The sequence below is a fragment of the Lissotriton vulgaris genome, chromosome 1_1 (assembly GCF_964263255.1).
Source record: "Lissotriton vulgaris chromosome 1_1, aLisVul1.2, whole genome shotgun sequence".
Taxonomy (NCBI): Eukaryota; Metazoa; Chordata; class Amphibia; order Caudata; family Salamandridae; genus Lissotriton; species Lissotriton vulgaris.
This window is the reverse complement of record NC_141685.1, coordinates 1,007,991,109-1,008,013,245: the sequence shown is the minus strand read 5'-3', so window position 1 is coordinate 1,008,013,245 and position 22,137 is coordinate 1,007,991,109. Positions and strand designations below refer to the sequence as shown.

The 22,137-nt window shown below is 51.2% G+C and overlaps 1 protein-coding gene across 1 annotated transcript; it reads left to right on the top strand.

The window, feature by feature from the left end:
* Window positions 1-2,032: 2,032 nt before the first annotated feature.
* LOC147748402 (CCN family member 1-like) lies at window positions 2,033-21,530 on the top strand. The gene is made up of 5 exons (XM_086961207.1): window positions 2,033-2,243; window positions 5,723-5,936; window positions 15,162-15,485; window positions 17,775-17,977; window positions 18,829-21,530. The coding sequence occupies exons 1-5, from the start codon at window positions 2,193-2,195 to the stop codon at window positions 19,129-19,131; spliced, it is 1,095 nt and encodes a 364-aa protein (XP_086817333.1). The 5' UTR covers window positions 2,033-2,192; the 3' UTR covers window positions 19,132-21,530.
* The last annotated feature ends 607 nt before the right edge of the window (window positions 21,531-22,137 follow it).

Here is a 22,137-nt window from a genome sequence, read left to right as displayed (position 1 = left end):
TCCTTTTCTGGGGCACCCCACACCTTCAAGGACAGTGAGGGCACGGGGGTGAAAGGGAACATGACAACGGGCACGACCCCACAGGGGAGGGCGGTGAACAATGACCACTCTATCCATTATAATGTGTAGGTCAGCATCCCCTTAGGAGAAGCTCCTACGACCGACAGTATCCGACGCAGGAAGAGGCCAGGGAACCTGTCAGTAAGACACCCTTCACCTCCAAGACATCCTGCACTTGTGAGTCTGTCACGACTGGGGCTCAGTGACATGACTTCATTATACTGTTACCTGCTTGTTCTGCTGCATGCACTTTTTATCTCCTGAACTACGAGTCAAATAAATGCTTAATACCACTTCTTGGATGTCGTCTTATTGGTGAAGAGGTCACTACACATCTCTAACCACTTGTATCTGAGGTGTGCCAGTACCCTGCTATTGCCAACTCCCTCACGCGCTCAGTCCTGACACGCCCATCCTTCCATCTGGCCTCTCTGTGACCCACTGATCGCTACATGTTATAGACACCTTCACGTGCCCTTCAGTGGTCGGGCATCACTCTCGTTCCCCAGTGCCTCGTACCTCCATACATTTCAGGACGACCCCTTACATTTCAGCAATAAAGGCCAGTGTTGCAAAGCTCCCCTGCCCTCACTAGCCTCCTCGCACCATGTCCGCAATTACCATTAATATTTCTTAAGTGTTTATTCAGATGGAGTTATCCAATACTACACCGCTGATGTCACTTCCTCCTCCACCAACGTTCTGAAGCGAGCGCCCCTGTGAACGTTCTAACTTGGAACGGAGCATGACAAAGGCAAGGAAGGGGGGAGGGGGGGGGGTAACGTAGGGACGATGCACCGGGGAATGTACCATTCAAGTATAGATTACAACACCCTTTCACCCCCTAACTCCCAGCTCAGTCTTGCCCTCCGTGGCCCTTTTAACAGGCCTAATGCGTCCAAGGACCGGGGGACTTGTCCCCTGATCTGGTGGTAATAAATAACAGTGATAAGTGGGGCGCAGTGGGCCTCTCAAACCTTTAGGGCCCCGGTGCCACTACACCTGCTGCACCACTGACATCCGCGACCCTCATCTTCTCTTCTCTCCACTCCTCCCCAACCACGCCTCCTCCTTCCCTCGTGTGCCTCGCCTCTCCCTTCCTTCTTGTCCCTTACTCTCTGTCACCTCTAGGGCCCCTCACTGCACCTCACTTCCTTCTCTCTGGCCCCTCGTGCCCCCTCGACACTCTTGGACCTCCTCCTTCACTCTTGCACCCCAATCCCCTTTTCCCCCAGAATCCTCCATCTTCGGGCCTAAGTGCCCCCCGCCCCGCCCTCTGGACCCCGAATACCTGGGTATAAAAGAGCCTTCCTTGTGTACTGAGGGCTGGCACTCTGGGGTTTGCCCATCACCCCCCTCATCGCCTCTTCCCCTCACACCGCCCCCTTACCCCCCCCCCCCTCCACCGAGTCCTCATCCTTTAGGGGTAACTGCCAGTGTATTGGGGCCTCGCCCCATAAAGTTCAGCCCCAAATTCGACCGCCTCACGCCCCTGCCTCTTTTAGTCCTCACTGCCTCTCCCTACCTCATCTTGTTGTCTGGGGGTGGCCCCTAAATGTGTCCCTCGCCCCTTATTCCCTCGGGCTCCCCAAGTTCCTGAGCCAATGTGCATGGGTATAAATGCTCTCTGTGTATTGCCCCCCCTCCCCTCCCCCCGTTGCCCCATCTCCTTCCCCCAGGCCCCCACCTCCTTTAGCCCCTGCTCACTGACACCCCGTACCCCTGCGGCTGGCCATGAACGCGCCTGTGTATTGGGGGGCTGGCCCGGTGCGTGCGCTCGCTTCTGTTGGGTTTTATGAATGGCCCCATTGAGCGGGCCCCGCCTCCTCCCAGGAATGTCTGCTCAGATGCAGGGGTTGATCTTGGCTGCGCCCGGGCTGGAGCCGTGCCCGGGGCGGGGGGCGGGCAGTGCTGAGGTATGCCAGCCCCTATATATACAGGACAGGCCGAGTGCAGGCTCAGAGCAGGACTCGCTGCGGACCAGGAGACACCCACCGGATTCACGTCGGGTACCTGGGCTTATTTTTGGGTTTCATTTTTGAGCATCCGTTCACCGCCTCTCGCTGATTTACTATCCGAGGGAGGAAACCGGGCGCGCAGCACTTCACGACAAGCCGCACTTTGACTCAAGGATGGACTCTGTGGCCGTGCTGCTTCACTTGCTGGCGGTGTGCACGGCGCTGGTGAGTACTCGGAATTATTCACTATTCCCTGCGCGCGTGTGTGCGCGCACTCCCGTGGCACGGAGTGTGCCTCCCGTGGGAGACGGAGGCAAGCGTGCACTTGAGTGGCAGACAAAGGTGCCTACCTGGGAAGGAATGGAGGCACATGTATGCCACGTGCGCACATCTGCTTACCTGGGTCATGGAGTTGTAAGTGTGCAATGCGTGTACAGATGTTGGAACAGAGACACACTCGTCATGTGTGTGCAACGGCCAGAGCTGCCGACTTTGGAACTGGGGAACCAGGTTCGAGTCTCGGCAGGGGCGCTCAACATCCCGTGATTCTGGGCGAATCACTTAATCTTCCCGTGCCTACTAGTAATGAATTTGTCTTTGTGTAATGTAACTGGTGCTCATGTATAGCGCTCCAATATCTTCGGGTCGACTTCGCGCTATATAAACCCGCAAAAAAATGATGGTTAGTGGAGGCAAGGGGTGCAACGAATGTGCATCTTTGGGGGACAGAGGCAGTTGTATAGGGGGAAGTGATGGGCCTATGTGTATCTGGGGGTAATTGAGACGCGTGTCTACTTAGGGGTGATAGACAGTGATTGTGCACCTGAATTATACAGTCGTGTGGAAAGTGTGAACACCTGCGAGGCATAAGGCATGTATGTGTCGTTTAAGAGTACCTGGGGGGCGAAGAAGAGTGTGTGTAGACCTGTGGCTGTCAGAGGCAAGTGTGTACACGTGTGGCACAAAAGGGCTGTGCGCAATGAAATGTGATGGAGATGTGTACCATGTGTGTACTCTGGGAGATACAAAGGTACATCCGTGAATATGTATATGAACATGGGCCAGTGAGGCATGTATTTACTAGCAATGCAGGATAATGTGTGCATGCCTATGGGGTACATGTGTCATGTGTGTCTGTATCTACTCGTAATTATGTTCCTGCGGGCCATAGACCACTTGCATGTGCCTATGGGAGATGGAGACACGTGTGTGTCTATGGTGTGCTCGAAAGGTACATGTGTATCCTGGGGTGATGGGGACGTGTGTCGGCAGTTGAGGGGTACCTGTGTGTGTGTGTGTGTCTGGAGGGTGTATCGAGGTGCGTACCTGAAAGTGATGGAGGCGTGTGTATGTGAGAGAGAGTGAGGGGAAGAGAGAGAGGGAGAGAGAGAGAGATGAAAGTGTGCGCCTGTGGTGAAGGAGACGTGTGCATGTGTTGGTGGTCGAGACATGTGTCAAAGGGTCTGAGAGACGTGTACATGAATGGGGGTTATAGAAACATACGTGTGCCTGGGAAGGGAGCGAAGTGCACGGGACACACAGCATCCAAACCCCTAGTCTTTCAATGGCTTCCAAGACAACAAATACAGGCGCCAAATCCGTAGACGCCTTCACACCCAGAAGAGTGGACATTAAATAAAACCCGCGGAAATACAAACAAAATCACATATGGGAAAGCCAGAAATGACTGTTCCCTTCACTATTAAAGGTCGTCGAGAGCTAAGAACACTGTTCGAATGACAACTTCGTGCTCTAGCAAAGCCCACTGAAACCAGTGGCAGCCTTTTTGTAACATAGTTTTATCCTCGTTTTTTAAAAATTCTCCTCCCCTTCCCTTTTGCTACTTACTATTCCTTTCCTATTTCTTAAAAGTTGTTTTAAACGCTGTAGAATGTTATACATTGTAATGGTTTTAACTAACCAAGCAATAAAGAATTTACTTACCTTCACTATTAAAGGTTGGGACTTGTCCCACCCCGCACGTAAACCCTTCTTTCTTCCCTTCCCGGCTTCTCCTGCGTCTCGCTATCTGTAAACTCACAAGAAACTCCAGGTTACACCTTTAGGCAAACCACACACAAGTCTAATACGATAGGAATCACTCTACAGAGTAACGACCTTTGTGTGCACTCAGCTTGTTTGTAACCTTGCAACGCTCCCTCGGCAGATTCCGTCCCTCCCTGAGGCAGGGGTGATTTTTTTCATTTCTCCTTTCTGTGTGGCTTAGTTTCATCGCGTGCACTTACCTCTCCATGCTGACTCCGAGCACACTCAGATACCTGTAAGCCACTGACAGCTCCACACTAAGAAATCTTTGGGCTGGAAGTGCAGGTTTGCAGAGGCTCGACTGGTCTGTTGAGGTAATCGACAGACTTGCCACTGAATGACCGCTGGGGGTGGCCACAGTCAGTCACATCTCTTGCTCTCCGTCACTGACTGGCTCTGCCCCAGCCCAACCTGGCTGTTAGTTTTCCTCGTCGATGTTACGTGTTTTACGTGTGGTGGTATATATAATGTCATTATCAACACACAGCGCGCGGTGAAGGGTATGACTCGCTGTACTGAGACTGTTACAATGATACTTCATTAGGGACCACCAATAAACGCCCACACTTGTCACACAGCGGAGGAACACGTCACCCGGAGCTCACCTTGTATACGAAGAGGCTGCTTAAACACTTGTATTACGTCATTATACAGGCACGCGCTCGTCTGCTTTCTCTGTGTAGTGTACAGCAAAAATGCTCACAACATTATCGTTTTACAACCATTGTTACACGTTATTGCGTAGGTTAAATAAAAACCACACATGTATGTTTGTCAGTAAACTAACAAGATCAGCGATCAGTCGCTAAGGGCGTCTGGCTCGAGTGGCGGCCCTCCTCAGTGGCGGCTGGAGGCACGGGGCGCTGGAGGCGTGTGTGAGTGTGTTTGCAGGTGGGGACATGGGGGTGCCTGGGAGCGGTGGAGATCGTGTGAATGTGGCGCGCAGGCGCGTGAGTCGGCGGGTTATGCATTACAGGGGGGAGCAATGGTGACACGTGCGTCACGGTGGGGAATAGAGGAACATGTGCATTATGGCGAGGTGTGGTGGGGGGGGGGGCGTGTGCAGGGCGATGGGGACACGTGCATCTACAGCTGAAGGAAAGGTGCTGGATTCAGGAGCTAGAGCGATCAGGGACTGCTGAAGAAAGAGAGGGGGGACACACCTAGTCATGAACTAATGATAAGAGAACGTGAAGGCTGCCGTTACATGGGGCCAAGGAAGAACAGGGGAGCAAAGGGTGGTGAAGGGCTGGGGTGTTGGGAATAAGACTTGCCTACACCAATAAAAGGTCAGATACTGCAGCAGGCCCTGTGCACTCTTCCCCTTGCCTCACCACGTGGTCCCTTCATTAGAACATCAGTTAAACGTTCCCAGATATGCGAATTACACCGCGACGCAAGAATGCGGCAGGCAGCTACTCTGCAATGTAGGCGAAAGTTAGGGGGTCCAACAAGCGGGAAAGTAGAGAGGAATGCAGCCCTGGTGATGAAGGTGATTAGCTGAATCCGGGAATGACAGGCCTTGAGCGGACCCCCCTGCTGACACACCGAGTGACCTTGGGCAGATTGCCAGCTGGTCCCCATTTCACTCGTCATTTCAGATGCTCTTGGAAGCTGCTGGCTTTTGACGCCCTCTGTGTCTTTCCTTCCCCCTCTAGGTGTCCTGCGCTTGCCCCAAGGAATGTACCTGCCCCCCGAGGCCGCCCCGCTGTGCACCTGGGGTCAGCCTGGTGCTGGACTCGTGTGGCTGCTGCAAGACCTGCGCGGGGCAACTGAACGACGACTGCAGCCGCCTGCGGCCCTGCGACCACCACAAGGGGCTGGAGTGCAACCTGGGCGCCGACCCGCTGGCTGCGAGGGGCATCTGCCGAGGTGAGTCCGGGAGGCGACCTTCTGGTTTGCAGTCTTTGGAGGGAGGGGGCGGTCGCATTGGACATAGAGTTGGTTTCCACTGACGTCTTTCTTCTACCTGATCCTTTCTGCTGGACATTCTCTCGTCTTACAACGTGGAGGGTTGGGGCTCTACCATTTAGAGGCGGGCGAGGGGGGAGCCCAAGGCGTGGTGTCCACGTGCTGAATACCGCACACCAACAGACGGAGGAGGTTCAATGTGAGCGATATCTCTTGTCCCAGATCTCAAAAGGTCTTGAGTGAGTGCGTCGAGAAGCCGTTTATAGACCCCGACGTAGGAGCATCTCAGGACACAAGCACTCCCCTACCCCGAGCCTGTACACACCAGCACTCCCCTGGCCAGAGCATGCAGACACCAGACCTCCCCTGGCCAGAGCATGCAGACACCAGACCTCCCCTGGCCAGAGCCTGCAGACACCAGCACTCCCCTAACCAGAGCCTGCAGACACCAGCACTGCCCTAGCCAGAGCCTGCAGACACCAGCACTCCCCTAGCCAGAGCATGCAGACACCAGACCTCCCCTGGCCAGAGCCTGCAGACACCAGCCCTGCCCTGGCCAGAGCTAGCAGACACCAGCACTCCCCTAACCAGAGCCTGCAGACACCAGCACTGCCCTAGCCAGAGCCTGCAGACACCAGCACTGCCCTAGCCAGAGCCTGCAGACACCAGCACTCCCCTAGCCAGAGCCTGCAGACACCAGCAGTCCCCTAGCCAGAGCCTGCAGACACCAGCACTCCCCTAACCAGAGCCTGCAGACACCAGCACTGCCCTAGCCAGAGCCTGCAGACACCAGCACTGCCCTAGCCAGAGCCTGCAGACACCAGCACTCCCCTAGCCAGAGCCTGCAGACACCAGCAGTCCCCTAGCCAGAGCCTGCAGACACCAGCACTCCCCTGGCCAGAGCATGCAGACACCAGACCTCCCATGTTCAGAGCATGCAGACACCAGACCTCCCATGTCCAGAGCATGCAGACACCAGACCTCCCCTGGCCAGAGCCTGCAGACACCAGCACTCCCCTAACCAGAGCCTGCAGACACCAGCACTGCCCTAGCCAGAGCCTGCAGACACCAGCACTCCCCTAGCCAGAGCATGCAGACACCAGACCTCCCCTGGCCAGAGCCTGCAGACACCAGCCCTGCCCTGGCCAGAGCTAGCAGACACCAGCACTCCCCTAACCAGAGCCTGCAGACATCAGCACTGCCCTAGCCAGAGCCTGCAGACACCAGCACTGCCCTAGCCAGAGCCAGCAGACACCAGCACTCCCCTAGCCAGAGCCTGCAGACACCAGCACTCCCCTAGCCAGAGCCTGCAGACACCAGCACTGCCCTAGCCAGAGCCAGCAGACACCAGCACTCCCCTAGCCAGAGCCTGCAGACACCAGCACTCCCCTAGCCAGAGCCTGCAGACACCAGCAGTCCCCTAGCCAGAGCCTGCAGACACCAGCACTGCCCTAGCCAGAGCCTGCAGACACCAGCACTCCCCTGGCCAGAGCCTGCAGACACCAGCACTGCCCAGGCCAGAGCCTGCAGACACCAGCACTCCCCTACCCCAAGCCTGCACACACCAGCACTCCCCTGGCCAGAGCATGCAGACACCAGACCTCCCATGTCCAGAGCATGCAGACACCAGACCTCCCATGTCCAGAGCATGCAGACACCAGACCTCCCCTGGCCAGAGCCTGCAGACACCAGCCCTGCCCTGGCCAGAGCTAGCAGACACCAGCACTCCCCTAACCAGAGCCTGCAGACACCAGCACTGCCCTAGCCAGAGCCTGCAGACACCAGCACTGCCCTAGCCAGAGCCAGCAGACACCAGCACTCCCCTAGCCAGAGCCTGCAGACACCAGCACTCCCCTAGCCAGAGCCTGCAGACACCAGCACTGCCCTAGCCAGAGCCAGCAGACACCAGCACTCCCCTAGCCAGAGCCTGCAGACACCAGCACTCCCCTATCCAGAGCCTGCAGACACCAGCAGTCCCCTAGCCAGAGCCTGCAGACACCAGCACTGCCCTAGCCAGAGCCTGCAGACACCAGCACTCCCCTGGCCAGAGCCTGCAGACACCAGCACTGCCCTGGCCAGAGCCTGCAGACACCAGCACTGCCCTAGCCAGAGCCAGCAGACACCAGCACCCCCGTAGCCAGAGCCTGCAGACACCAGCACTCCCCTGGCCAGAGCCTGCAGACACCAACCCTGCCCTGGCCAGAGCTAGCAGACACCAGCACTGCCCTAGCCAGAGCCTGCAGACACCAGCACTGCCCTAGCCAGAGCCAGCAGACACCAGCACTCCCCTAGCCAGAGCCTGCAGACACCAGCACTCCCCTAGCCAGAGCCTGCAGACACCAGCACTGCCCTAGCCAGAGCCTGCAGACACCAGCACTCCCCTGTCCAGAGCCTGCAGACACCAGCACTCCCCTAACCAGAGCCTGCAGACACCAGCACTCCCCTGGCCAGAGTCAGCAGACACCAGCACTGCCCTAGCCAGAGCCAGCAGAAACCAGCACTGCTCTACCCCGAGCCTGCACACACCAGCACTCCCCTGGCCAGAGCATGCATACATCAGACATCCCCTGGCCAGAGCCTGCAGACACCAGCACTGCCCTAGCCAGATCTATCTATCTATCTATCTATCTATCTATCTATCTATCTATCTATCTATCTATCTATCTATCTATCTATCTATCTATCTATCTATCTATCTATCTATCTATCTATCTATCTATCTATCTATCTATCTATCTATCTATCTATCTATCTATCTATCTATCTATCTATCTATCTATCTATCTATCTATCTGTCTGTCTGTCTGTCTGTCTGTCTGTCTGTCTGTCTGTCTGTCTGTCAAGAGTGAAGAATAGTAAATCTCTTCTTACCTATAAATAGTTATCTTTGCGATATAGTGGTAGTCAGCACTGTATAGTGCTAGTTGACAAGCTGCTGGTGGGTCTCCTGCACTCAGAGTTATGGTAGAGCCCCCAGGGCTCGCAGGACACTGAGAGCCATGCGAGTGGGCCTTCATCCAGAGAATGAGCAGTAAGGTCTAAAAGTGGATGAGGGTGGCGATGACGGGTGATACTGCAAACAGGTATGCAGGGCATTTCACCCATCACCAACCCTTTGAAGTTGGGTGTTTATTTTTGTCTGCCACAGTCTCAGCACGTTCCTTCTGTCGCGTCGCGAGTTCTCACCACAGCCCTAGCTGAGGTCCTTTTCAGGGGGGGGGGGGGGGGTTATAGGGGATGCTACACAGGAGATCATTGCACTGTCGTGTGAGTGCATGATGGGTCTAACTCTACCTGGCCTATGTTTTTTGCTAGTTTTGTATGGTCCGTCCGCAAGATTCTAGAATAGCCGAGAGGAGATCATGGTACCCGAACTTTGGCCAAAACAGCAAGCAAAGTACTTCTCGCTTTCACTTCTTCGACTTTTTGCTAGGTTCAGCCACCTTCTTACCAAAGACCAGAGCTCAAACACCCTGAATGGCACATCTGTGAAGCATTCACTCACAAGCCGACTCAACCTTCAGAAACCATGGCACCCGAAGACTTGGGAGGCATTGGTTGCTTGTCTCGGTTTCACCCTCTCTCCACTACTCCAACACATATCCGTACCATTGTTACGAAACTTGTTTGAAAACTGGTGTCCTCAAGACCCTTCTTACGGCCTACTTAGGAGCTCTGCATTGCCGCTGTCTGCACAGTGTCCAGTCTATGCGTGATTGAAGCTTGCACTGCCGCTGCCTGCACAGTGTTGAGACTCTAGGTGAGTGAAGCTTGCATTGCCGCTGCCTGCACAGTGTCCAGTCTCTGTGTGAGTGAAGCTTGCACTGCCGCTGCCTGCACAGTGTCTAGTCTGTGTTAGTGAAGCTTGCATTGCCGCTGCCTGCACAGTGTCCAGTCTGTGTGAGTGAAGCTTGCATTGCTGCTGCCTGCACAGTGTCCAGTCTCTGTGTGAGTGAAGCTTGCACTGCTGCTTCCTGCACAGTCTTCAGTCTATGTGGGAGTGAAGATTGCACTCCTGCTGCATGCACAGTGTCCAGCCTCTGTGTGAGTGAAGCTTGCACTGCCACTGCCTGCACAGTGTCCAGTCTGTGTGAGTGAAGCTTGCATTGCTGCTGCCTGCACAGTGTCCAGTCTCTGTGTGAGTGAAGCTTGCACTGCTGCTTCCTGCACAGTGTTCAGTCTATGTGGGAGTGAAGATTGCACTCCTGCTGCATGCACAGTGTCCAGCCTCTGTGTGAGTGAAGCTTGCACTGCCACTGCCTGCACAGTGTCCAGGCTCTGTGTGAGTGAAGCTTGCATTGCCGCTGCCTGCACAGTGTCCAGTCTGTGTGAGTGAAGCTTGCACTTCCACTGCCTGCACAGTGTCCAGTCTCTGTGTGAGTGAAGCTTGCATTGCCGCTGCCTGCACAGTGTCCAGGCTCTGTGTGAGTGAAGCTTGCACTGCCGCTGCCTGTACAGTGTCCAGTCTCTGTGTGAGTGAAGCTTGCACTGCTGCTGCCTGCACAGTGTCCAGGCTCTGTGTGAGTGAAGCTTGCACTGCTGCTGCCTGCACAGTGTCCAGTCTGTGTGAGTGAAGCTTGCACTGCCGCTGCCTGCACAGTGTCCAGGCTCTGTGTGAGTGAAGCTTGCACTGCCGCTGCCTGTACTGTGTCCAGTCTCTGTGTGAGTGAAGCTTGCACTGCTGCTGCCTGCACAGTGTCCAGGCTCTGTGTGAGTGAAGCTTGCACTGCTGCTGCCTGCACAGTGTCCAGTCTGTGGGAGTGAAGCTTGCATTGAGGCTGCCTGCACAGTGTCCAGGCTCTGTGTGAGTGAAGCTTGCACTGCCGCTGCCTGTACAGTGTCCAGTCTCTGTGTGAGTGAAGCTTGCACTGCTGCTGCCTGCACAGTGTCCAGGCTCTGTGTGAGTGAAGCTTGCACTGCCGCTGCCTGCACAGTGTCCAGGCTCTGTGTGAGTGAAGCTTGCATTGCCGCTGCCTGCACAGTGTCCAGGCTCTGTGTGAGTGAAGCTTGCACTGCCGCTGCCTGCACAGTGTCCAGTCTCTGTGTGAGTGAAGCTTGCACTGCCGCTGCCTGCATTGTGTCCAGGCTCTGTGAGAGTGAAGCTTGCATTGCCGCTGCCTGCACAGTGTCCAGTCTGTGTGAGTGAAGCTTGCACTTCCGCTGCCTGCACAGTGTCCAGTCTCTGTGTGAGTGAAGCTTGCCTTGAGGCTGCCTGCACAGTGTCCAGGCTCTGTGTGAGTGAAGCTTGCACTGCCGCTGCCTGTACAGTGTCCAGTCTCTGTGTGAGTGAAGCTTGCACTGCTGCTGCCTGCACAGTGTCCAGGCTCTGTGTGAGTGAAGCTTGCACTGCCACTGCCTGCACAGTGTCCAGGCTCTGCGTAAGTGAAGCTTGCACTGCTGCTGCCTGCACAGTGTCCAGGCTCTGTGTGAGTGAAGCTTGCACTGCTGCTGCCTGCACAGTGTCCAGTCTGTGTGAGTGAAGCTTGCACTGCCGCTGCCTGCACAGTGTCCAGGCTCTGTGTGAGTGAACCTTGCATTGCCTCTGCCTGCACAGTGTCCAGGCTCTGTGTGAGTGAAGCTTGCACTGCCGCTGCCTGCACAGTGTCCAGGCTCTGCGTAAGTGAAGCTTGCACTGCCGCTGCCTGCACAGTGTCCAGTCTCTGTGTGAGTGAAGCTTGCACTGCCGCTGCCTGCACAGTGTCCAGGCTCTGTGAGAGTGAAGCTTGCACTGCCGCTGCCTGCACAGTGTCCAGGCTCTGTGTGAGTGAAGCTTGCATTGCCGCTGCCTGCACAGTGTCCAGGCTCTGTGTGAGTGAAGCTTGCACTGCCGCTGCCTGCACAGTGTCCAGTCTCTGTGTGAGTGAAGCTTGCACTGCCGCCGCCTGCACAGTGTCCAGGCTCTGTGTGAGTGAAGCTAGCATTGCCGCTGCCTGCACAGTGTCCAGGCTCTGTGTGAGTGAAGCTTGCACTGCCGCTGCCTGCATTGTGTCCAGGCTCTGTGAGAGTGAAGCTTGCATTGCCGCTGCCTGCACAGTGTCCAGTCTGTGTGAGTGAAGCTTGCACTTCCGCTGCCTGCACAGTGTCCAGTCTCTGTGTGAGTGAAGCTTGCATTGAGGCTGCCTGCACAGTGTCCAGGCTCTGTGTGAGTGAAGCTTGCACTGCCGCTGCCTGTACAGTGTCCAGTCTCTGTGTGAGTGAAGCTTGCACTGCTGCTGCCTGCACAGTGTCCAGGCTCTGTGTGAGTGAAGCTTGCACTGCCACTGCCTGCACAGTGTCCAGGCTCTGCGTAAGTGAAGCTTGCACTGCTGCTGCCTGCACAGTGTCCAGGCTCTGTGTGAGTGAAGCTTGCACTGCTGCTGCCTGCACAGTGTCCAGTCTGTGTGAGTGAAGCTTGCACTGCCGCTGCCTGCACAGTGTCCAAGCTCTGTGTGAGTGAACCTTGCATTGCCTCTGCCTGCACAGTGTCCAGGCTCTGTGTGAGTGAAGCTTGCACTGCCGCTGCCTGCACAGTGTCCAGGCTCTGCGTAAGTGAAGCTTGCACTGCCGCTGCCTGCACAGTGTCCAGTCTCTGTGTGAGTGAAGCTTGCACTGCCGCTGCCTGCACAGTGTCCAGGCTCTGTGAGAGTGAAGCTTTCACTGCCGCTGCCTGCACAGTGTCCAGGCTCTGTGTGAGTGAAGCTTGCACTGCTGCTGCCTGCACAGTGTCCAGGCTCTGTGAGAGTGAAGCTTTCACTGCCGCTGCCTGCACAGTGTCCAGGCTCTGTGAGAGTGAAGCTTTCACTGCCGCTGCCTGCACAGTGTCCAGGCTCTGTGTGAGTGAAGCTTGCACTGCCGCTGCCTGCACAGTGTCCAGGCTCTGTGTATGGCAGAGGCATTACACCGCTGTTGTCTGCACAATGTCTCTTCTCTATATGCCTGAAGCACGCACTGATTCTGACAGCTCAGTATCTGTTCTGTCTGTGCTGGATGGTGCATCACTGCTGCCGCCGCTCTATCTGTTATGTGTGGAAAAGAAGTTTACATTGCTGCTGTCTGTAGACTATATGTTCTAGTGCTGCCATTGCCTTCATAGTACCTGCTGTTTGTGTGAAAAGCACTTTCGGTGCCCAGTGCTTTTTCTGTGTGATCGAAGCTTGCACTGCTGCTGCCTTTGCCTATGTGTTCTATGTGGGAGAGACTTTTGTGATACTGTTGTCTGCATTGTCTAGCCTGAGCGTGAATGGTGCTTGTGCTGCTGCTGGCTGCATAGTATCTTCTCTGTGGGTGAGGTACACTTGCATCCTTGTTTGTGAGTGTGTGCCCCTGTGTCTATGTGAGAGAAAGAGAGATGTAGAAGCTTGAACTGCTGCTGCCTGCACCCTGCCGCTTGTTTGTGTGGGGTAAGGTTGCATTTCTGCTCCTTAAATAGCCGTCCTGTGTGAGAAGGAAGCTTGCACTGTTGCATATGGTCCCTGTTATGTATGTAGTCCCGAATATCAAGAATAGAATATCGAGTGACTACAATTTCGTGACCAAAATATTGAAAACCAAAATACTGAGGAGACAAGTTCATATAGATGAGTATAGATTTACTATTCTTAATGTCACACCTACACACCTTGAAGAAATATGTGTGTGTGTGTGTACGCACACAACAAGGTGCATATATATGGAGTTAGCCTGTCAATATTGTTGTGCCCAATGTTGTGGTCACGATATTGTGGCTGCGCCATATTCTATGCGTGTACAGTGCACCCCAATCTTACCACACACATGTTCAGCTATTTCATATTGATATAGTCGACATGTTCACATTGGTTCCTCTACATCATGCTATCTAGTGACCTCAGTCTAACCCCCTTAGGAAAACCAGCAAACATTCAAATAAACATTCCCACGTGGGCATTCTCCCCCACCCTTTCCCCTCCTTGGCCTTTGGACTTGTGTCGTGTAGACGCGAGTCGGAGGGGTGCAGAAGTGTGGGTACAGTGGCCCAGTTCGCCCTTGTATTTTCTGCTCTGTGTCTAGAACGCCCCACCGTCGCCCCGAACCCCTTCCCAGTAGTCCCTGGAGCGGGGGACGTCCGTGGAGCCAGACAAGGTTGCTTCAGTAACGCGATCGGCCCTTCCTCCCCAGGAGACATCCTGTTTTCCAGAGGTTATTTAAAGCCTTGCGTGCCACCCCTCCCCCTGCTGGCAGCATCCAGCTGTCTGGGTTCTAAAGGGGGCAGTGTGTGGGGGCACGGGGGGCATGCACAGAGAGGAGAGGAGGTCAAGTTCACTGAAACCTTTATTCATGACCGGGGCCACCCCCTTCCCTTTGAAAGTGGAGTCTGCCGAAACATGATACGTCACCTTGGTTGAGTCGGGCTGTCAGGCTGCTCGGCCAATGAGGAGTCTCTGGCCGGGCGGCGGGTTGTTTGGACTGACAGAGCACCTCAAGGGTGTTTTCCAGACGTCGAACTAGTCTGACCATGAATCAAGTCTACCCCGTGCCCGCACGCAGTCATCCTGCCCCTCCAAGGGAAGGTGTGAAACTCCTGCTCGTGCACGTGGCGTTTTGGCGTGGGGGCGGGGAGATAGTCATAAATACAGACAAATGCCAAAGGAGCAGGAGCTATAAGAAAGAAACGTGCTGCTGGATAAGAATTGCTATTATGTGAATAAAATAAAGAGATTTTGATTTTTTTTATGGATTGTTCTAAATGTGTTTTTAGTTAAATGTGTTTTCCATAGAGGCTGAGAGGGATTGTGTTCGGTTATTGCAGTTGTTTGCCCTTTCCACCACCTTAAAGTATAATTTGGGGGTCCTCTGTTGTCCAAGTACAACCTCTCAAACTCTTTGGGTGAGTTGGGTTGGGTTCCACATTCACCACGGCGGCCATTTTGTGTGGGAATTGATATGCAATGATGCAACGGAACCAATGCCTATCACAATATTCCAGGAGAGTTAGAGTCCAATCAGGTGTGGGCAGTGTCTCCTTTCTGACATTCTTCAGATGCAGCCATTGGCTAGATCTTCAGTCACATAACCATCTCAAAAATTCTGTTGGGAGAATTTGCTGATCAAGGAAAGTGACTGTAGTGGGCATTCTGTATTCAAATTTAGTTGGCCTTGGTTGCACTAGGCCCCTGGTCACCGTGCTACTGTGTTTGCTGCTTGCTTTGAGATGTACTAAGGGTGGCTTTTCATTTTGTCTCCTTGTAGCCAAACAGGAGGGCCGGAGTTGCGAGTACAATGGACGCATGTACCAGAACGGCGAGAACTTTCAGCCAAGCTGCAAGCACCAGTGTACCTGCATCGATGGGGCCGTTGGCTGCTCCCCACTCTGCCCCCAGGAACTTCCGCTCAACACTCTCAAGTGCCCTCACCCCCGCCTGGTCAGCGTGCCCGGCCAGTGCTGCAAGAAGTTTGTGTGTCTGAAGGGGCCGAAGAAGTTTGGAGTGGTGACAGAGGACGTGCTGGGAAACAAAGTAAACAGCAATGAGCTTATCTATGTGGGCAAAGACAGCCACTGGAAGAACATGCCTGGTGAGTGTTCATGGCCTGGCTCCTTATCTAAGCAACACCCCTTCCTGTACAGTCACTTCCTGTCCCATCACTTTCTATTCCATCGCTACCAGACTCTTCACTTACTGTCTCAAGACTTCCTTTCCCATCACTACTTTTTCCCATCACTTTCTGTCTCCCTGACAGACTGCTGGCCATCCCTACATTTGGCAATCCGAGTAGTCAAGGCTAAAAGGGTTAGAAACATGTTGTGCTTATTGTGATAGGTACATGCATAGATTTTGACCTACACACTACCTGAAAATGTATATATATATATATATATATATTCTCGCTCCGTTGCACCAAAATCCGGGTCACTCGCAGGCGGGTGCCTCTCGTGGCGGCGCCCCACGTGATAAATCACAGCTCAAGTTTCTTTCAAGTCCCAAGAAAGAACACGGGAAACCTCACCCGGCCCGGACACGGAAAGGATTGACAGATTGATAGCTCTTTCTCGATTCTGTGGGTGGTGGTGCATGGCCGTTCTTAGTTGGTGGAGCGATTTGTCTGGTTAATTCCGATAACGAACGAGACTCCTCCATGCTAACTAGTTACGCGACCCCCAGCATGTAAATAGCGTTTCTCACGGAGGTATAACGTCAGTCCTCTTTCTATGTGCATGCACAAATGTGATGTAAACCTTTTAAACACGCTTCCTTCCGTGTCAATGGTAGACACTGACGAAGGAATACCGAAACGTGTTTGTCTGCTGAGCGAGTAAAAACATACTGAACACTTTCCCTGTGAGTGCCGTAATTTCTTTCTTGGGACTTGAAAGAAACTTGAGCTGTGATATATATATATATATATATATATATATATATATATATATATATATATATATATATATATATATATATATATATATATATATATATATATATATATATATATAACAATGTAATGCAGATGGCTCCTGTGTCTGTTAAATTGCTGCACTGAACACAGCGTAACTCAGTTGACTTTAGTAAATTCTCTGGTTTCTAAGGAGACAGTAATTATATACCGTTGCTTCTGAGAAGCATAGATGGTCCTAAAACAGAAAAGAACCAAACAAGTACATTAGTTGTCTTTCCCACTAGAAAGAATTTGCTAAGCCAGGCACCGCTTCCCAGGCAATGCCCATTGTTCTTGGCCAAATGGCAAGCGTAGGCATGGATGCCTATACTATCCAAAACAATAGGATGGTTAAGCACTGGGGCTCTCTTTTTAGATAAGACAAAAACTGAATTTGCACCATTCAAGACAAGCGTATCGTCTCCTACACACATTTGGAGGGCCTTGGATCAGTCTTCTTTAAATTTTGGCTTCTTTTGCTCTTGAAGTACCGCCACTGGCTTGAGACATTAACACATATGGTATCGGCGCACAGGAGTATTTTACATTCATCATTTTTCTATTGGCTTTTTGGGTGTATTTTTCCATCTCCCCTGGTTTTGTGAGAGGAACCATTTTAAATCTAAAATCAGTCGGCAAGCGGCCTGGTAGCACCAGGGAGTGAGCGCTAACAAAAGTATCTAAAAATGGAGGCTTCAGTGATATGTGATTTGAGTTTCCTGTCTTGTTTCCCACCTCATTAGAAAGCTCATTGGGGTATATTGATGCGCTTTTCTTTAGCCATATGTAAAATTTTACGTGATGATCGCAAAAGAGGTGCCATCAACCAGAAACAAAGTAGAATAAAAGAGTCATCTCCCTTTTTGTGGTTCCATGTTGGGGTCAGTAGGTGTGGGAAAGATAGAAAGCAGGACTCATGAGATGAAGAAAGAAGTGGTGGGAGATCTAAAACCAACACCACACACAAGTTACATTTTCAGCAAATCAGACGGGTATTCAGGAGCTACTGAAGGCACATTAAAGATGGGGTTGTTTTCCTACCTCAAGAAAGTTGAAATGCCAGCCATAAATCCTTAACTCAGAATTTCCAAGCACGAATTAACAAACCAGTCCTCTATTCTCTGACCAATGACAGCCAGACTCCATGGCTAGCTTCCAGTTAGGAATGGGCAGTGGGAAGGGGTGAGTCACACTCGCTACTGAAGAGAGCAGTAAAAGCTTTAAGCAAAGCTATAATGCTGTCTGCTCCTGGGTTTTCTGACTCCTGGTTCTTCTCTCGGGTGGCATTGCCCAAGGTTCATTAATGTTTTCTAATGGGGAATAAGCAAAGGATGGTTTTGAAATTAGTATTTTGCGGTCTATAGGTGGTGATTTGCTATTTCCATTGGCCACAACACCCAATAGCAATGTTGTTTTGTTTGTATTTTCCAGCTTGGAGACCGCTCTTCGAAAGCCGAAATATTGGGCAGAGAAAATGCCTTACCCAGACGACGGAGTGGTCTTCTTGCTCCAAGACTTGTGGGATGGGGTTGTCTACTCGAGTCACCAACAACAACCCGATGTGTAAACTGGTGAAGGAAACGCGTCTGTGCACTATTCGTCCTTGCAGTCGCCCCAACTTCGCCAAGCTAAAGGTAAGAAGATAATAGATGTCGGGTGCACAAAGTGCATTATGAGCAATGCATATATACTCGAATACAGAGACACTAGAGTGAGGATGGTAAGGCAAGCTTCCCACACATGCACAAACCAGGTAATTTATAAACAGCAGCGGTGCAAACCTAAAGACACACACATACACACAGAGCAGGCACAGCACAGTCTGCACCAGAACAAGCTTCCTTAATTGACCCAGTTGCACATAGCAAGTACAGCATAAGCAGCAGCGCTAGCCTTCCTCCCAAACAGAATATGTACAGCATAGACAGCTATAGAACATGCAGCAGCAGAAGCCTCCTGCACACAGAGAACAGATATTGTGCACATTGCAGTGACACACAGCAGTTACAGCTCAGGATTCCATCACATACAACAGGTACAGTGCAAGCAGCACAGCACACTCCTCCCTTACATGCGTAATAGATACAATGCAGACAGAAGGAGTGCAAGCTTCAAATACATGTGCCAGATACAACACCCACAGTAGTAGCACTGTTTTAATAATGGAACAGACAACACAAGCATGAGGCATTCAGGCAGAAGACACACAGCCAGGTTTGCAGTTGTGCAACCTTCCATCACACTGAATACACAGAGCAGTTGTGGAGGTTGGCCAAATTCCATCCTCTCTCTGTTGGCTTCTCAAAGGTGATGAGTCAGATCTTGGGTTATATATTCACTTAATAATTTCTTTATACTTCAACACTGCCCTGTAAGAAATAAGAGATTATTTTCAGTTGGGCTCAGATAAATGTTGTCAAAGGTAAATTCTTCAATGACTGTAAGTTGAAGAGTTTCACTTAAAAATGTTCTATTGACCTTTCAGAAGGGCAAAAAGTGCCTGAAAACCCACAAGCCCCGGGAGCCAATACGCTACACCTACGCCGGCTGCAAGAGTGTCCAGCGGTACCAGCCCAACTTCTGCGGCACTTGCATTGATGATCGTTGTTGCGTACCTCAGCAGACCCGCACTGTCAGCGTGCGCTTCCGCTGCCATGATGGCGACACCTTTTCCAAGAACGTCATGACCATCCAGTCGTGCAAGTGCGGCACTGAGTGCGGACACCTGAACGAGGCCTCACAGCCAAACTACCAGCTATATGGAGATATGCACAAGTTCAACGAGTGAGGGTATCAGGGCGGTGTGATGACCTCCGCTAAATACAGCAATGCCCCACACTGGAACGGGACAGTACAGAATCAGGAAGCACCTCTGAGAGTGCCGCAAGGCATGGGGGACAGAGAGCGTAAATAATCGAGAACAAAGCGCTAAACTTCAGAGGAAGCCCCTTCCCCAAACTGCTGTAAAAATTATCCTGCCTCCATAGAACAAAGATGTTCGCAAGCCACATCATTTGAAGAGTGGCGATAAGCCACATGAACAACAGGGGTGTCTACTGGACATTTTAAGGCAGTTATGGACATGTGCCCAGGATGGACAAGGGCTGGGGAGGTGGTTGCGTGGTGCATAGATGAGTAAACATGCCACCCTATAGCATCGATTTAATTGAGGGTATGCTGCGGCACAGTTTACAGTCTCAGCACAGTACCAACCTTGGGCGAGGATCAAAATACTCAACAAGTTTAGTTGGCAAGGAAAAGACAAGATGAATATCTTATTTTTTAAGTCTGCGTCTATGACCAGTGACTAAGTTTGAAGCGTACCTGTTCAACTTATCAGTTGGTAGGTTGTTTGCTTTAGTTTTCGGCGCCACGCTCCCAGGATATCCAGGCTATTTTAGAACCCGCCTCCGCATGACGCGTTGGATGCTGCCTTTCTCAAGTTGCGCAGATGTTTAGATCGCAAAGTCATCAAGTTTTAAATTAACCTGCTATATATAGAAATATATATATATATAAATATTTTAAATCATTTGAAAATGATGTTTAAAGCTCTTTGAGTTAGTCGAGACGTCAAACGATACTGTTGCCATTCAGAGATGACAGCTATGGTAGAGATAGCAGCCAAGCTGCAGCGGTGGACCGAAACAGAGATGTTCCCTCTTTAGGGGGTTCAGAATGAACTTTATGAAGGTTTGCACAATATCAGCTTCACAAAGGGAGCTCTTGGCTAAGTTATGGCTTCGTTAACGGAGCGTTGTTTTTTAACATTTTAAACCATTTGTACCAAATGTTTAAATTAGCCTTTGTGTTATTTTTTACACTGTTCAAAAGTCACGTGCAAACTGTATATCTAAGTATTTAAATGTATTTTTTATATATTGTCTTATGTATGTTTATGTTTTGAGAGACTATCTTTTCTAACACAGTGTGAATGAAACATTAAGGTGTTGTAAAGGAGGGATTGGATTTCTGTCTTTGCTCTTGAAAATGAGGTACATTGTTTTAAAGACTTTGAAGTCACTGAAATAAACCTTTTAGGAAAGGCAAAATTCAACCACAAGAATACATGAAAGTCCAGCCAGAGACCCCTTTGTTACGGTTCCCAGTATGGAGACCAAAAGGATTCATAAGAATCAGCTCATGTTCTTTCGCAACTCTCTTCGCGTTGGATTTGCAGCTCCCTCTTTAAACTCCGACCAGTCTAAACTACACGTTTTGCTCACTCCTGTCATCCTCAGCCTATTTGCCTATCCATAGGTCTCACTCCTTCCCATATTCCTCACCTCTTAGCCTATCATAGAAGCTCACTCCATCATGCACTACAACCCTTGTGAATTCAATTGCTATTTGAGCTCTTTTTCACAACCCGTTCCTAATACGCTACCATGGTGTTTGGTTTTTCCTAAAAAAATGTCCCTTCCTTCCATCATACATTCCATTTTTCCTTTTCCCATGGGCTGCCATGGAGCATCATCTCTCTGCCCACAACCTACTCTTCCTCACACAGGTCATCCCTCCTGTCCTCGTGGGCTGAAATGACGTCTATCTACTTCCCACATGCCTATCTTCACGGGTTGCTGTTGTGTATGTCTTCTTCTCATGGTCTTCCATAAAGAATCTCCCCACAACATTTGCTTCCTCACAGAGATCCCATTGTTCCTCTCCTTGTAGCCTGCCTTGGGGTCTCTCTTGTCCTACATCCACCTCCTCACACAGATCCCATCACCCTGCTGCCATGAAATGTACCTACATCACTTATCCCTCGCCTTATACAGACACCATCACCACTGTCTTCGCTGGGTCGACCATGGTTTCTCGCTATTTCCTCAGCGAGGTCCTGTCACCCTTCTCCTGAAAGGTTTATTTTAGGACATTCTTAGGGAGAGGAATTTAGGGGCAGCACTCCTAAGCATGGTGAGGGTGGCACCGGAGAAGCAAGATTTAGCAAAACCAGGGCAGACGATGGTTGAAGCAGCTATGGCCAGTTCAAAAGCTGTGTCACATGATTTCACAACATATGTGCCCTAAATGTCTCCAATCCTCCTGTTCAGTGTGTTAGAAACCTGTTGGCTCAGAAGAGTATTTATCGAGAAGTAGTGTCTACCATGTCCATTTTGGTTCTAATAAGATGGTATCTATTTGCAGTTTTTATTATTTAACCATAAATTTATTTTACTGAACATTCTCTCCTTTGTCTTGATTTTTATTTCAATATTTTTAAACTGGTGTGAGATGGTTTTTACATACACGGTGCATTGAGGTCGCGGGATTAAAAAACTGCGACATTTCATCACTGGTTTTTCACTCCACAGCCATGAGCGTGAGATTGGAACCCAAGAGCAAATTTTCAGAGTTGTATAGCAATGGAAAGTATACAATCCAGGGGTTGCACACAATTTTAAGAAGGCGCTATGTGAGGCTCGTCCTATGAACTCTCAGAGAGACTTCACTGGCCTCTGTGGGCTTATAGGCACTATGGAGACAACAGTTCTCACCAAGACTGTACACCACAGAGCTCAGTTATTTTCTGATTCGAAACCAGCCGAGTGACCATCGTCAAAAAGAAAATAAAGAGAAAGGTTGAATCTATCTACAGATCTATGTTAAAGCTTCAGACATTATAGGCAGAAACCTCTTAGTGCAACTCACTATTTTGGTAACAAGGAGGCATTCATTCCAAAGCAGCACAGATGTCCAATAATTAAATTTCTTCATAAATCCCTGTGGTCAGAATTAGATTTAGGAAGACGTTTCTGGTTACAAGGATCAGTACTTGCAGCATCATTGGGTT